The 13,835-nt window shown below is 42.1% G+C and overlaps 2 protein-coding genes across 4 annotated transcripts; one reads left to right on the plus strand and one right to left on the minus strand.

The window, feature by feature from the left end:
• Positions 1 to 600: 600 nt before the first annotated feature.
• Positions 601 to 5,800, plus strand: LOC125596102 (cell division cycle 20.2, cofactor of APC complex-like). 3 transcript variants are annotated; one of them, XR_007330830.1, is made up of 5 exons: positions 601 to 666; positions 3,098 to 4,332; positions 4,556 to 4,645; positions 4,709 to 4,792; positions 5,073 to 5,800. XR_007330830.1 is itself a non-coding variant. In XM_048771387.1 (3 exons), the coding sequence occupies exons 1-2, from the start codon at positions 601 to 603 to the stop codon at positions 4,313 to 4,315; spliced, it is 1,284 nt and encodes a 427-aa protein (XP_048627344.1). In that variant the 3' UTR covers positions 4,316 to 4,332; positions 4,556 to 5,800. The 3 variants fall into 3 exon arrangements, 1 of the variants encoding a protein (XP_048627344.1); XR_007330831.1 differs by having other exon boundaries at positions 4,556 to 4,792; XM_048771387.1 differs by having other exon boundaries at positions 4,556 to 5,800.
• A 45-nt stretch (positions 5,801 to 5,845) lies between these two features.
• LOC106422671 (pathogenesis-related thaumatin-like protein 3.5) lies at positions 5,846 to 12,945 on the minus strand. The gene is made up of 3 exons (XM_013863450.3): positions 12,074 to 12,945; positions 6,494 to 7,157; positions 5,846 to 6,090 (listed from the first exon to the last, which is right to left on the minus strand). The coding sequence occupies exons 1-3, from the start codon at positions 12,132 to 12,134 to the stop codon at positions 5,955 to 5,957; spliced, it is 861 nt and encodes a 286-aa protein (XP_013718904.2). The 5' UTR covers positions 12,135 to 12,945; the 3' UTR covers positions 5,846 to 5,954.
• Between the last annotated feature and the right edge of the window lie 890 nt (positions 12,946 to 13,835).

The following is a 13,835-nucleotide window of genomic DNA, read 5'->3' on the forward strand; positions in this document are numbered from 1 at the left end:
CGGGAGACATTCCATCCCTTGTTGAGCATCTCAAAGACGATCATAAAGTCGATATGCATAGTGGTTGCACTTTCAACCACCGTTAATGTCAAGTCTAATCCTCAAGAAGTTGAGAATGCTACATGGTTTTCTTTTTTTTTTAATTAAAAACTAGATACGAATTGGCAACTTATTAATGGTTTGTGAACCAACATATTCATCCTAAAGATAAACCCAAGAAAAATTCAAAGATTAATAAGTATAAAAAAAGTTTGGGACTCACCTACAGAAAGAGAAAAAAAAAATAGAAAAAGAAAATGGTAAATTGTGGAAGAGAATTTAAAAGAGGGAATTGAGAATAATTTGTTTTGATTGGGAAAATAGATTATTCTCCCGAAATCCTGCGCGAAGAACAAACGTTTAGTTATTTCCTTTTTTTTTTATCAACAAAATAGTAAAATTGAGTTATTTCCTTATATTTGTTGAGTGTCGGTTAATGAGGCGGGTTATAAATAGAGGTGGTGCAACGAGGTGATTAAAGCTATTACTTGTTTCTTCTTTCTTTTTTTTCTCCCGAAAAAGCAACGAACAAAACGTGAGAGAGAGAGAGAGAGAGGAGCAATGAACACTTGTCGAATAGTTCTCCAACGCAGGTTCCTTCCCGTGAGCAACTCCAAGAAGGAAAAAGTAAGTTTCTTCAAATTAGGGTTTTGATCCTTCTTTTTCTGAATCGAGTTTGTTGTACTGACTTGTTTTTTTTTTTTTTGAAAAAAAGGTTTTCAATTTAAAATGCTAGAAGATACAGAGATAAGGTTTTAGGGACCTTAGAGTTCAAAGATAAAACAACATGCAACGGTTTTAAAGTCAAAGAGACGCGAAGCACATAGTATGATGAAGGCAACACTTAACAAGATTTGTTTTGTGAACTCAGTGATGAGGACCTCTTCCTCGGCCTCTTTTTCCTTTCCCTGTAACAGTAAACCATTCCATCTCCTTAAGCCTTTGAGATGGCTTTAATGGCCTACCGCCTCGTGACCTTAGTGTTGATCATCATCTACAAACGGGTCACGAGGATGTGTAGGGGAAGTATCATGAGAGGCAAAATAAATGGTAATGGAGAATTTGAAAAGACAAGTTCCTTGGCTGGGGGACACTCGATGGTTCACTGGCATCAGCACTATCCAATACCGCAAATAAGTTGTCATGAACAATGGTACAGAAGACGGAGAGGAGTTAGAGTTTCAACCACAATATCAACATTCCCAACAAACTTCCCTGAAGGAGCCTCTGGAGTTGGTGTACAGATTGTGTTGAGGAGTCAACAGGTTCTGCGACATCTAATTGTTTGCAGGTTTCGTCATTAGGAGAGACGGAGACATCTAAGTTTGCAGGTTTCGTCATTAGGAGAGACGGAAACTACGGTAGGTGGTGGGAGTTCCTTTTCATCAGTAACAGCAGTAACATGAGTAACTTGAACAATTCAGAAGGTGTACAACACATGAACCTTTTCAGTGAAAGAGCCTGTAGGAGTGTTTACAGCCACAACTGAAGCAGAGGGGACTGTGGTGACTTCTCTACTTGTTCTTCTTCTATGCTGAGTTTTCATTTATAGGGAGGCCACTTCCTTCATGATCAAGAAGAATACAACCTTGAGAATCAAAGATAAAGCATCTGTTTTTTCCTGAGATTCTAGTGGAGCTGATTTAGTAGCTTTGAGAGACTGATATGCAGCAGAAGAGTTTTCAGATACAGCGTTGATTGGAACCAGAGGGAGACCAAGGCATCTAGGTGCTTTGTGACCTAACTGCCCACACTTAGGGCACACAGAAGGCAGCCATGAGTATTAAAGAAACCATTGATACTGAACCACTTTCATCTTCGAGTGCTACTCTTTGAGGAAATGGTCTATCCAACTTAACTTCAACCAGAATTTTGCCTCACCCATCAGTATAGGATCAAGCCAAGGCTTACTCGTGAGCATCGGTGCCCCTATACCGGAAGCTATCCAGCTTATACCTTTCTTGGAATAAAGCTGGTGGGGAATGTCTTTCAGAGTAAGCCAAACCGGGATTGTAGATATCTCAGGGACAGTGATAGTACCCTTAGGATCCCAAGTAGATACAAACATTATACAATCATCCACATGCCATATACCTCTCTGAACTACCCACTTACGAGTAAACTCATCCGGAATGTGAAACAAAAAAGCGTTGTTTCCTATCTCACGAGTGTAGATCCGGCATCTAGTTCCCCAGATTCTACTAACAACAGATTGAATTAAGCCAGAAGCAGGGGCAGAGCACCGATAGAATTGACCAATTACAAATTCCTTCTGGTTCTCTAATCCTTCTAGTAAGACATGGCGAGGAATACGTACCTTTGGCGTACCATCCTCGAGGAACTCAGGCGAGGTGACCTTATGCAGATTCTCTTAGACTTCTCCATTTTTGAAGCCCAGGATACTCAGGATCATTATCACAGATACCTAGTGGTACCTTGGCAGTTACACTCGAGGAGTAGCTATTATGCGGAGAAGGCCTTGAAGCGTTGATTGCCCTAGCAACAGGTTGACGACGCCGAGATGGAGCACAGTTGGCTGCCGAAAGCGAGGGCCACTGAGTTTCTCTGGACAAATCGGCTATCAGTTCCTTCGAGGTCTGCATGAGAACCGTAGCTGCAGAAGAAGGTTGAGTGATGGGAGAGAGCTTCGACCAAGCATTAGAAGTAGTGACCGTGGAGATTGGCTGGTCCGACTCCTTTGGGGAAGCTGAGAAGGAGCCACCAGAAATAGTGGCTAACAGAGGAGTCCCACTGGTTGGAAGAACCATATCGACACTGGGATCGACAGTAGCAACATCAACAGTAGCTGGGACTTTCGCTAGTGGATTTGAATCTGATTTGAGGGAATCCATGAGTAGAGTAGGGGAGAAACCTTCAGATGATGGCAGACTGGAGCAATGAACACTTGTCGAATAGTTCTCCAACGCAGGTTCCTTCCCGTGAGCAACTCCAAGAAGGAAAAGTAAGTTTCTTCAAATTAGGGTTTTGATTTCTTTTTCTGAATCGAGTTTGTTGTACTGACTTGTTTGTTTGTTTTTTTTTTGTTTTGTTCTTAAAGTTTGACAGATTCATACCGAACAGAGCAGCCATGGATTTCGACTATGCTCACTTGGCTCTTATGGAAGAAAGAGAAGAAGAAGAAGAGGTCAGTTCATCCAGAAAAGCTTATAGAAAGCAATTGGCTGAGACTATGGGTCTTAACCGAACTCGAATCCTCGCATTCACCAACAAACCACCTTCTTCTACTTCTCTTCACCATCAGCATCAGCATCAGCATGAGCCTCCTCGACGCATTCCTCAGCGTCCCGAGAGAACTTTGGATGCTCCTGGCCTTGTGGATGACTTCTATCTCAACGTTCTCGACTGGAGCAGTGCTAATGTCCTAGCCGTTGCCTTGGCCAACTCTGTTTGTCTCTGGGATGCTTCCACTGGCTCCGTGACTACGCTTGTCACGTATGGTGAAGACCAAGGACCTGTCACAAGTCTAAACTGGGCGCATGATGGTATCAACCTTGGAGTTGGGCTCAACAATGGTCAAGTTCACATTTGGGACTGTGTAACCAAGACTCTACTGAGAACATTGCAAGGCTTCCACCACACACGAGTTGGGTCCTTGGCCTGGAACACTCATATATTGACAACCGGAGGAATGGACGGACGTATCTTCAACAACGATGTGCGGTTCATGTCATACCCTGTGTCTACTTACAAGGGTCACACTCAAGAGGTCTGTGGGCTCAAGTGGTCAGCATCTGGTCAGCAACTAGCTAGCGGCGGAAACGACCGTCTAGTACATATATGGGATCGTTCTACTAGTACGCAGTGGCTGCACAGGCTCAGGGGGCATACATCTGCAGTTAAGGCTCTCGCTTGGTGTCCTTTCCAAAGCGATTTGCTTGCATCTGGCGGTGGTGCAGAAGATAGGAAGATCAAGTTCTGGAACACTCGCACAGGGGCTTGCTTGAATTCGCTTGACACTGCTTCCCAAGTCTCTTCTCTCTTGTGGAGCAACAATCAAAGAGAGCTGCTTTGCTCACATGGGTCTCAGCTCACACTGTGGAAGTACCCGTCGATGGTGAAAATGGCTGAGCTCTCTGGTCATACGTCAAGAGTTCTATCTATGACCCAGAGTCCAGATGGTTGTACTGTAGTTTCAGCTGCAGGAGACGAGAATCTGTGCTTTTGGAATGTTTTTGGACTACCTCACACCACCGCCAAAAAAACTGTTCCAAAAGCAGCTCATGAGCCGTTTTCTCATGTCGCTCGTATTCGTTGAAAACTCAACTACCAGAGGTTCCTTCTCCAGCCACTGTATTGACTAGAAAAATGTCCTCAAACTAGTTTTGTAAAAGTATATGTTGAATAGAGAGCTTTTTATCTTTTATTTTACAAGTTACGAATTTACTATGTTTTGATACTTAAGAGATTTGTTCTCTCACTTCCAGTCTCATCATTATTTTAGTGATCGGGTAGGATCTTTTAATTTAACTCTTATCATCTAAATTTATTTTGGTAGGTTGACAATGAAAAGATAGAGTGCGAGGCTTCTGCATATCAGAAGAAACTTTTAATGAAGAGGGTTGAGGATTCGCTTGGAAACATGAAGGTGCTGTTTTGTGCTCTGCGTATTGTGTATTCAGTTGTTTCTTAGTTAGTTTTCTTTTTACAGTCGCGTGCAGTGCACAACTCAGTGATGGAGCTTCGGAATATATATCACAATCATCCATATCTCAGCCAACTTCATACAGACGAGGTAATAGAAATTTACATAAATGCAAACAACTTCTGGTTAGGGAACTAAGGAAAGTTTTGATGAAGGGTCAATAGCTTAATTCCTGAGCACCGGTAATAAGACTGTGTGGGAAGCTTGAGATGTTGGACCGGCTCTTACCCATTATCTTCCTGAGCATTATGCTGCGCCAGTGTTGCCTTAAATGATATTATATCCCCAAGGATAATCATTGCTTGTAGAATATTACCTGTGCATATATATATATATATTGGCTTAATTTGGTTTCTCACTATGGTTACAGGGGTCAAGGTCAAAAATTTCTGCACCTATCCCCGCTCGTCTGGTTTGTTGAGTCTTTTTTTGAACAGTCAATTGCACCTTTGCTTATTACTTAAAACTGGCAAAATTGCAACTGACAGAGGATGAGTTTGAAAAGATTTGTCAGACCGATTCTCCCAAAGGCAAGGAAGAAGGACTGAGCCAAATGCTGCATCAAATATTCTGCGTGCTGAAAAGAGTTTGGCAACTGGTAAAATTAGATAACCTGCCTGGAAGCACTAGACAATCCGTGGAACCTCTACGGAAATCACAGCAGCCACTACAGAACCTGTAAAACGGGGACGTGGCAGGCCACAAGCAACAGGGGATGCGATGCTAGATCATCATCAGTTATTGGTTCCGATGTTGTCTTACTTCCCCAGATTTATCTGTTCCAATTGAGGTTAAGGTTGGTGAATCGTCAGGATCCAAAATTACATCGGTTTGGAAATAAAATGCGTCATAGTCAATACAGAAGAGAAGAGTAGATGATGATGATCCATGAGGCCAAAGCAAAATGGGGAATAAGAAGAGAATAAAGATATAATAAGCTCTCTAATGATGGTTTTGATTGGAACTGAAACGGATCATGTACATAGCAGCAGTCTTGAGAGCTATGAGATTAGGTTGAAACATTATGTTTTGAAATATTACGAACTCTTTGTCTTGTAATTTTTCCTGATTTGTTTCAAAAATAAAGACAGTTTTCCTTTTGGTTCTCTTCTTTTATCAAAAATTGATTTTTATCTTTATTGGATCATACAATATGACTCATAATACTGAAAGATGATTTTCGATAGGGACATTTTATCTTTGAATTTAACGTGGCTTAGTGACCTGAGGATTTTTCCTCGAAAAAAAAGAACTAAGAGTAGATAAAAGCAAAAAGAGACAACATCAATATAAGCCACAATCTCCCAGTCATCGTCCTGAATCCACCTGAACCAGAACCATCGCTGCATGCCAACTTGTTATCATGGTACGTACACACCGGCTTCTTCCTGTACACATACACAATAACAATCAAATTAAACATACAAAATCAAAAGAGAAACACAGAATCAAACACAAAGATTAGGTGGCCAAGATTGCTAGTTTTTGGGTGCAAAAGATTGCTTGGTTTTGGTTACCTCTGCATTTGAAATTAGCAAAGGATTATAACATTTACTTTAGCCTAAAATGTATTATAGCTATAAATGTAAACACAAATATTAATAATGTTTTTTTGGTTTTAACATATATGAAGCACACAAGTAATGTTTTGGGGTTCAGACTTAAAATTATTGGTTTTCTTTTAAATGTTAAAATGTTATAGAAATTAATGTGTTTTGAGTTTTAAAATATGTATAAATATATGTCAAAAACAAATATAAACACCAAAAGAAAAAAGGATAAGACACAAACTTGGAGGAACAGAAAGAGATGACGTAATCAGTGCCGGAACAAGTGAAGATACTGGTCGGATCATCATAAGCATAGCTATAAGCAGTAGGACAAGCTTCCTTGAACATTTTCGAGTAATTTGTTGGTCGACACGTAACAGGATTCCCATAAACTCCTCTACAACAATACTCATCTCTATCGAACACATCACAAGCACTCCTACACGAAACCACTTTCCCCTTAGATTTCACGGCAAGCTCCGGCGGACACTTTGATCTCAGGTCAGCCACACAGCCGGCGACACTACAGTTTCCCTTTCCGTTCATCGGAGTCACCGACATCGGAAGATTAAATCCGTCGACGAGACTCACGTCGTAGAAATCCAATGCGGCTAACGTGAACTCAGCGAGTGAAGCTGGTGGTTTTCCGGAGGCTGAGCATTTTAGGGTCGAGCCGCATGAACCGGTTTCGCATGTTCCGGTTCCGGTTTTGTCGAAATTGCAGCCGGTTCGTCCCCATATTCGACCTGACCAGCCTACTGGCGTGTTGAAGACTATGGATTGGCCCGGTTTGAGCTCGAATCCTCCGCCGTTGAAGTTTTCTCCGGGTGTTATCGCTGGCCAGATTGTTTGGTCACATGAGTTTACGATTGTGAATACTCGAGCTGACTCCGACCATTTTGTCCCTGTAGTTTAAATAATCACTAGAGACTAGAGTTCTAATCATTAACGGATATGAATCCATTATTGAATGTGCCAAATAAAAATCAAAATTGATAAAATTCATTGGCAGAAAAAATCATAGAGAATGGGATTTCTCATATAACAATTTTAACTAATTTAAGTTATATTTGTGATTTTTTATAAAATAAAAATATTACCTGAAAAATAATATATATACATGATGAATGCATGTGTATACAGATACATGGAGAGATACATCTGTAAATATTATATTGATCTTAAGAATCATGTACACTACTCTAGCTCTTATATATACGAGCGTGAGACAGAAACTAATTACAACAGTTTCCTAAAACAGAGGAACGAGAATATTGACTACGAGATATGCGGAGATCACAATCATATCTCTAACACGCCCCCTCAAGATGGAGTGCCCGAAGTAACTCCAATCTTGTTTCGTAGTTCCAAGAACCGTGCTCGTGCCAGTGGTTTGGTGAGAGCATCAGCCAGTTGGTCACGCGTGTTGACATGAGACACTTTGAGAGCTCCACGCTGGACTTGTCCACGTACAAAGTGATAATCGATTGCAATGTGTTTCATTCGAGAGTGGAAGACAGGGTTCGCACAGAGAAACGTGGCGCCAACGTTATCACAGCGAAGTGTAGGAGGCGAGAGGAGTGGAATACCAAGTTCAGTGAGGAGGTTGCATATCCAAGCTATTTCTGCAGCAGCATTGGCAACAGCTCGGTACTCAGCTTCAGTTGATGAGCGAGCAACACCATTCTGTTTCTTTGATGCCCATGATATCGGATGCTGGCCAAGGTAAATGATGTAGGAGTTGGTCGAAACAAAGTCATCAGAGTCCCCTGCCCAGTCTGCATCAGAGTAGGCATGTAGAACTAGCTTGTTAGTTGCTGAGAAGAAGAGGCCGTGTGTTGGAGTGCCAGCAAGGTATCGGAGGATGCGTTTGGCTGCTTGCCAGTGATCTTCCGTTGGCTTATGCATGAACTGAGAGAGTTTGTTGACAGCATAGGCAATGCCAAGGCGAGTGAACTGGAGATACTGGAGGCTGCCAATCAGTTGTCGGAACTTGGACGGGTCTGAGAGCAGAGTGCCAGAGTTAAGATGTAGCCGCGGAGAGGATGCCATGGGTGTCGTTACGGGTTTGGCATTTGTCATGTCGTACTTGTGGAGGAGGTCAAGTATGTATTTCCTTTGGTTGAGGTGTAGCCCTTTCGAAGATCTGTGAGCTTCAACTCCAAGGAAGTAGTTTAGCTCTTCAGCATCTTTAACCGAAAATCTCTCAGCCAGGAGATGAAGGATCCGTTGAATACCAGTCTTGGTGTTGCCGGTTACCAGAATATCATCAACATATATTAGGAGGTAGATGGTTTCTTTACCCCGATGCATGACAAAGAGTGATGTGTCAGCTAAGGAGTTAAAGAATCCGAGGCTTAGGAGGAAGTCGCGCAGCTCAGTGTACCAAGCACGAGGAGCTTGTTTGAGTCCATATATCGCCTTCTTTAGTTTGCAAACATGATCCGGCTTGTCAGTATCAACGAACCCGGGAGGTTGCTCCATGTATACTTCATCTGTCAGGGTGCCTTGTAGAAAAGCATTGTTGACATCAAGTTGTTGAACTGGCCAAGAGTTGCTCACTGCAATATCCAGGACAAGTCGGAGAGTTGTAGCCTTGATTACGGGACTGAAAGTTTCCGTGTAGTCACGACCAAACTCCTGGTTGTAGCCTTTGGCGACTAGTCTTGATTTGCAGAGCTTATGCGTGCCGTTGGTGTAGAACTTGTTCTTGTGAAGCCACCTGCAACCAACAACATTAAGATGAGGCTGTCGCGGAACTAAGTCATAAGTTTGATTACGCGCAAACGCATCCATCTCAGTGGACATGGAACCACGCCACCGCTTGTCTTTCAGAGCTTGAGCAAGGGTGTGAGGTTCAGTGGGAGCGTTTGACGACAACGCAGCTGCATAGTTGTATTTGCTGTTCGGTTTGACAATCTGGTTCTTTCTTCTTGTGAGCATGGGATGATTATTGATTTGCGCGGGAGGTGGAGGTGGTGAAGGTGCGGATGGTGGTGATGGCGCAGGTTGCTGAGTAGAGCCGCTGTTGTTGGTGGAGGACACGGAGTCAGTTGAGACAGGTGATGAAGTTGTCGTGGTGACAGGCGGCGTCGTTGTTGATGCAGGCGTGTTGGTGTCGCTGGTGCTGTTGAGTAACGGTGAAGTTTCCTGTACCTGCAGGTTAGAGTCCGAGCTCGGCGGTTCCGTTTGTTGTACGAGTGGGGGCTGAGGCGTAGGTGGTTGCGGGTTTGGTATTGGTATGGTGGTAACCGGCGGTTGAGAAGGTGATAAAGGAGTTTCAGGTGAGCTTGGTGAGGTAGGTTGCAGGGGGGATGGTGTTTTGAACGGAAAGGTTTTTTCGTCGAAGCGAACATGTCGTGAGACATAGATTCTACCAGTATTGAGTTGAAGACATATGTAGCCGCTTTGACTCGGTGAGTAGCCGATGAAAACACAAGGTGTTGACCTTTCTTCCATCTTATTAGCCGTGTAAGGGCGGAGCCAGGGAAAGCAAAGGCAGCCATATACGCGTATTTTGTTGTAGTTTGGTTGGGTTCCAAAGAGCTTGTGAAATGGTGAGTCCATCTTTAGGACCGGGGTAGGTAGGCGGTTGATTAGATAAGTAGCTGCAGCAAAAGCATAGGTCCAGTAAGAGCGTGGCATCGCTGCATGGGTGAGGAGTGTGAGGCCGGTTTCAACAACATGTCTGTGTTTTCTTTCGGATATGCCGTTGTGCTCAGGAGTATGAGGTGGAGATGTTAGGTGACTGATGCCAGCTTCTGCTAAATCTGACTTCAACGCCACAAACTCGCCTCCATTGTCGCTATATAGAGTCCCTATTTTGGTGTTGAAGTGATTCTCAACGAGATGCCTGAAGGTTTTGAATGTTTCGCGAACATGGGACTTAAGTTTGAGAGGGTACAGCCAAGTGTATCGACTGAAATGATCAATGAGAACTAGGTAGTATTTGTATCCATCGACTGAGATAATTGGAGAACTCCAAAGGTCTGTGTATATGTATTGTAAGGGACGAGAATAAGTAATGGTGTTTAGGGAGAAAGGTAATTTGTGAGATTTATTGATAGCACAATCTGAGCATAAAGAGTTTTGAGTTACAGATTTCACACAAGGTAAAGAAAAACTGGAAACAATGGTTTTAAGAATAGAAGCAGAAGGATGTCCTAGGCGGAAATGCCAATCAGACATGGTGATTTGAGGTGTGGTTGAGGCAAAGAAGGACTGAAGGGTGTTGGGTTGGGCTGGCCACTCATACAACTCATCCTTGGTCTTGCCTTGGATTAACGGAACCCCCGAGCTGAGATCCTTCACCTGAAAGTAAGCAGGGAAAAATTCAACCGAAACTCTATTAGCATTACATAAGTGATAGACCGAAATGAGGTTCTTCTTAATATTAGGAACACACAAAACATTATTAAGCAGTAAGTTGCGAGTGCGTGAGGGAAGTGAAAGTGAACCGGTGTGAGAGATTGACAAACCAGTGCCATCTCCAATGAGAACAGAGTCCTCGCCATTGTAGGCCTGCTGCAACATCAGGTTATTGAGGTCACTCGTGAGGTGGTGTGTAGCGCCAGAGTCCATCAGCCAAGCATTTGACGGGTTCGGTGATGCTACCACCATGTTGGCTCTCGGCTGCCATGGGCGGAATGGTGATTGAGTTTGAGCAGAGGTGTTTTGTTGGAACATCTGAGGGCATCTTCTGGCGCTGTGTCCAAAGACACTACAAATCTGACATCGCCCTTGATAGCCCTTTGATTGACGATTCTCTTGCTTGTAGGTGTTGTTGAACTGCGGCGACTTGTTTGTGCTCCAGTTTTGACTGTTGTTTCCACGATGCTGCTGTTGTTGCTTTGGGCGTGAGGAAGCCATGTTTGCCGTGATCGGGACAGCACTTGGAGCAGGAGCAGAGACAGCCAATAGCTTCGCCTCCCTGTTGATGAGCTTTTCATGTATTTCAACAATGGAGGGTGAGACATCACGACCTTCAAGTTGATCAGATACAGTTTTGTATTCCTCCGGTAGACCATCAACAATGTACTCAACCTTGTCTTCGTGATCAAGGGGTTTACCAAGGAGGGCTAGTTGATCGAAGCGGCTTGTGAGGCCACGCATGTAGTCGTCGATCGTTTTGTCTCCTTTGGTGTAGTTTTTGAGCTGTAGTCGCAGCTGTTGGATATGTCCGCGACTTGGGGTTGCGTATGTGGCGTTGAGAGATTTCCACACATCATGAGATGTTTTGGTGTTGGTGACAAGCGTCTGGATCGACGGTGAGAGTGTTCCAATGAGTCCACTGTAGATGAGGCGATCTTGGCGTCTCCACTTGGTGTAGTCGGGGTTGGGTGTTGTGGTGTTGTCGACGGTGAGGGTCTGATCTGGTACTGGCTGGGAGCCGTCGAGATACCCAGCAAGGTCATAGCCATCGAGCAGAGCATGGATTTGAAGGTTCCATGTCATGAAGTTGGTGGAATTGAGTTTGGTTACATTAATCATGTTAACGTTGAGAAGTGATTTGGAGGCGTCGACAACGACTTCATTGTTTGCAGTAGCCATGGCGATGGAGCTTTAGGGATAGAGGAAGAAAGGAAAAGGAGAAGGCGGCCGAAGAAAAAGAATTTTAGGGTAATCGATGAGCTCTTGATACCATGTAAATATTATATTGATCTTAAGAATCATGTACACTACTCTAGCTCTTATATATACGAGCGTGAGACAGAAACTAATTACAACAGTTTCCTAAAACAGAGGAACGAGAATATTGACTACGAGATATGCGGAGATCACAATCATACCATTAAAACTATTTTGGATATTGGATAATTACCTGATAAAAGTGTTAGAAATAGTAACAAGATCCTCGGTGACAAGTTGAAACGAAGATGCATAATACTGGAAAAGCTTTAACGATCAAAATATCCTTATTCGTTGGTCCGGGTGTTGTTGGGTTACGGAGAATTACTGAGATGAGATTGCCTTTTTAAGAGAGGTATAGAGAATAACATGCATGCATGGACAGTCTATATCTCACATTATACTAATCGTTTCAAGTACTGTAAAACCGCAAAACAAATTACTCTGTGCGTCAAATAATTAAGGAGCTTGTTTTGGAGTTTGGGAAAGTTAGTGTTATTCCTTTCCTGATGCGTTTCATGCAAGTATTCTTTGAGATTGTTTATTAGCTAAGTAATCAAGTCCAAAAGGTTGGGATATTTTTATACATGTAAATGCGCATCTATATATATGTGTATGTTTATATAACTAGATATATAAATTATTTGATATATAATTATATATGTATGTATTGATTATATCTGTCTACTTATTTTTCATTAGATGTTGTTGCAAATTTGAAACGTTTCTTGACCAGTTTCTTTATTGTAACGTCCCGAGTTGTAATACATAAAAAGACTTAAGAGAATTAATTTGGTTACCTATACCACCAAAGTTGACTTACCTTTTTTGTCACACATCCGTTAAAAACTTTAGAATTTGATGAGTGACCTATCGGGAAGTGATTTGCGACACTGTGCGAGTGAGGCCAAAACACGAGAAAAGATCGGATGGTGATTGTAGGGTTAGTAAACAAAACTTTCGAACTTTTGCAAAAATTAACGTACCGCTCGTCGAATTAGATTTGGCCGACGGACCGAGTGAGCTGACATAGATGGCCATTAGTCGTGGACGGGTTGCAGTTATCTTCATAATATTACCCTTGCCATGTCCTGGTATAGTCAGTTCATCCAAGACTATACATAGGCCTAACTAATGTGTCATTTAGCCCATTGAGTTTGAGCTCACCGACCCATTCTCAAAATCTGCTTTCTGAAAAAAGTGTCCATCTCATGTCAGACAGTATTAAAGCGCGAATGTGTTGTTCCCATCTAATTCAAAGATCAACTCAAAACAAATCTCACAATCTTATAGTCGTTATGAAAATCATTGGTACCAACTAATCAGTAGGAAATAAATTCCTGATTAACTGCAATCACTTGCTACTTTTTATCAATCTTATAATCAAAATGATATCCGAAACTTTTGCTCTATTTGAAGACATTAACATTTATTTCTTCTAAGATTATGGATATATACCACAATAGCATATAATTAAAAGTGAAATATATATATATATATATATAATATGTATCACTAACCAAAAAAAGAAATTTAAAATATACATATTATGTAGATTAGTGATCAGTTTTCTTTCCGCTGCCATCTATCTTGGCCCGAGTTAGAAAAGCAATAAAGATGTAAAATGATGATTCCTACCTATTAATAGTTCGATCCATCGTAAAAGTTAAGGGCTAAAAAGAAAGTAAAATAAGGCTAAGACAGCTAGACACGTGCGGTAATTATGTTTAGCACTAATGATCCCACCTGATTAGCAATCATTATTTCCATTGGATCCATTCCCAATCCTCGATTAACCTCACAAATCACGTTTTCTTACATTTTTACTATAATTTCTACGTCAAACTCAAGCTTTTGGATATGTGTGGTACGCGATATACGCTAGACAAGGGCATGGTTTTATGGATTTTTCAAGTTCCAATTAACAGCTATACAATATAATCGGACAAAACATG

Source organism: Brassica napus, unplaced genomic scaffold (genome assembly GCF_020379485.1).
Source record: "Brassica napus cultivar Da-Ae unplaced genomic scaffold, Da-Ae ScsIHWf_1136;HRSCAF=1612, whole genome shotgun sequence".
NCBI lineage: Eukaryota > Viridiplantae > Streptophyta > Magnoliopsida > Brassicales > Brassicaceae > Brassica > Brassica napus.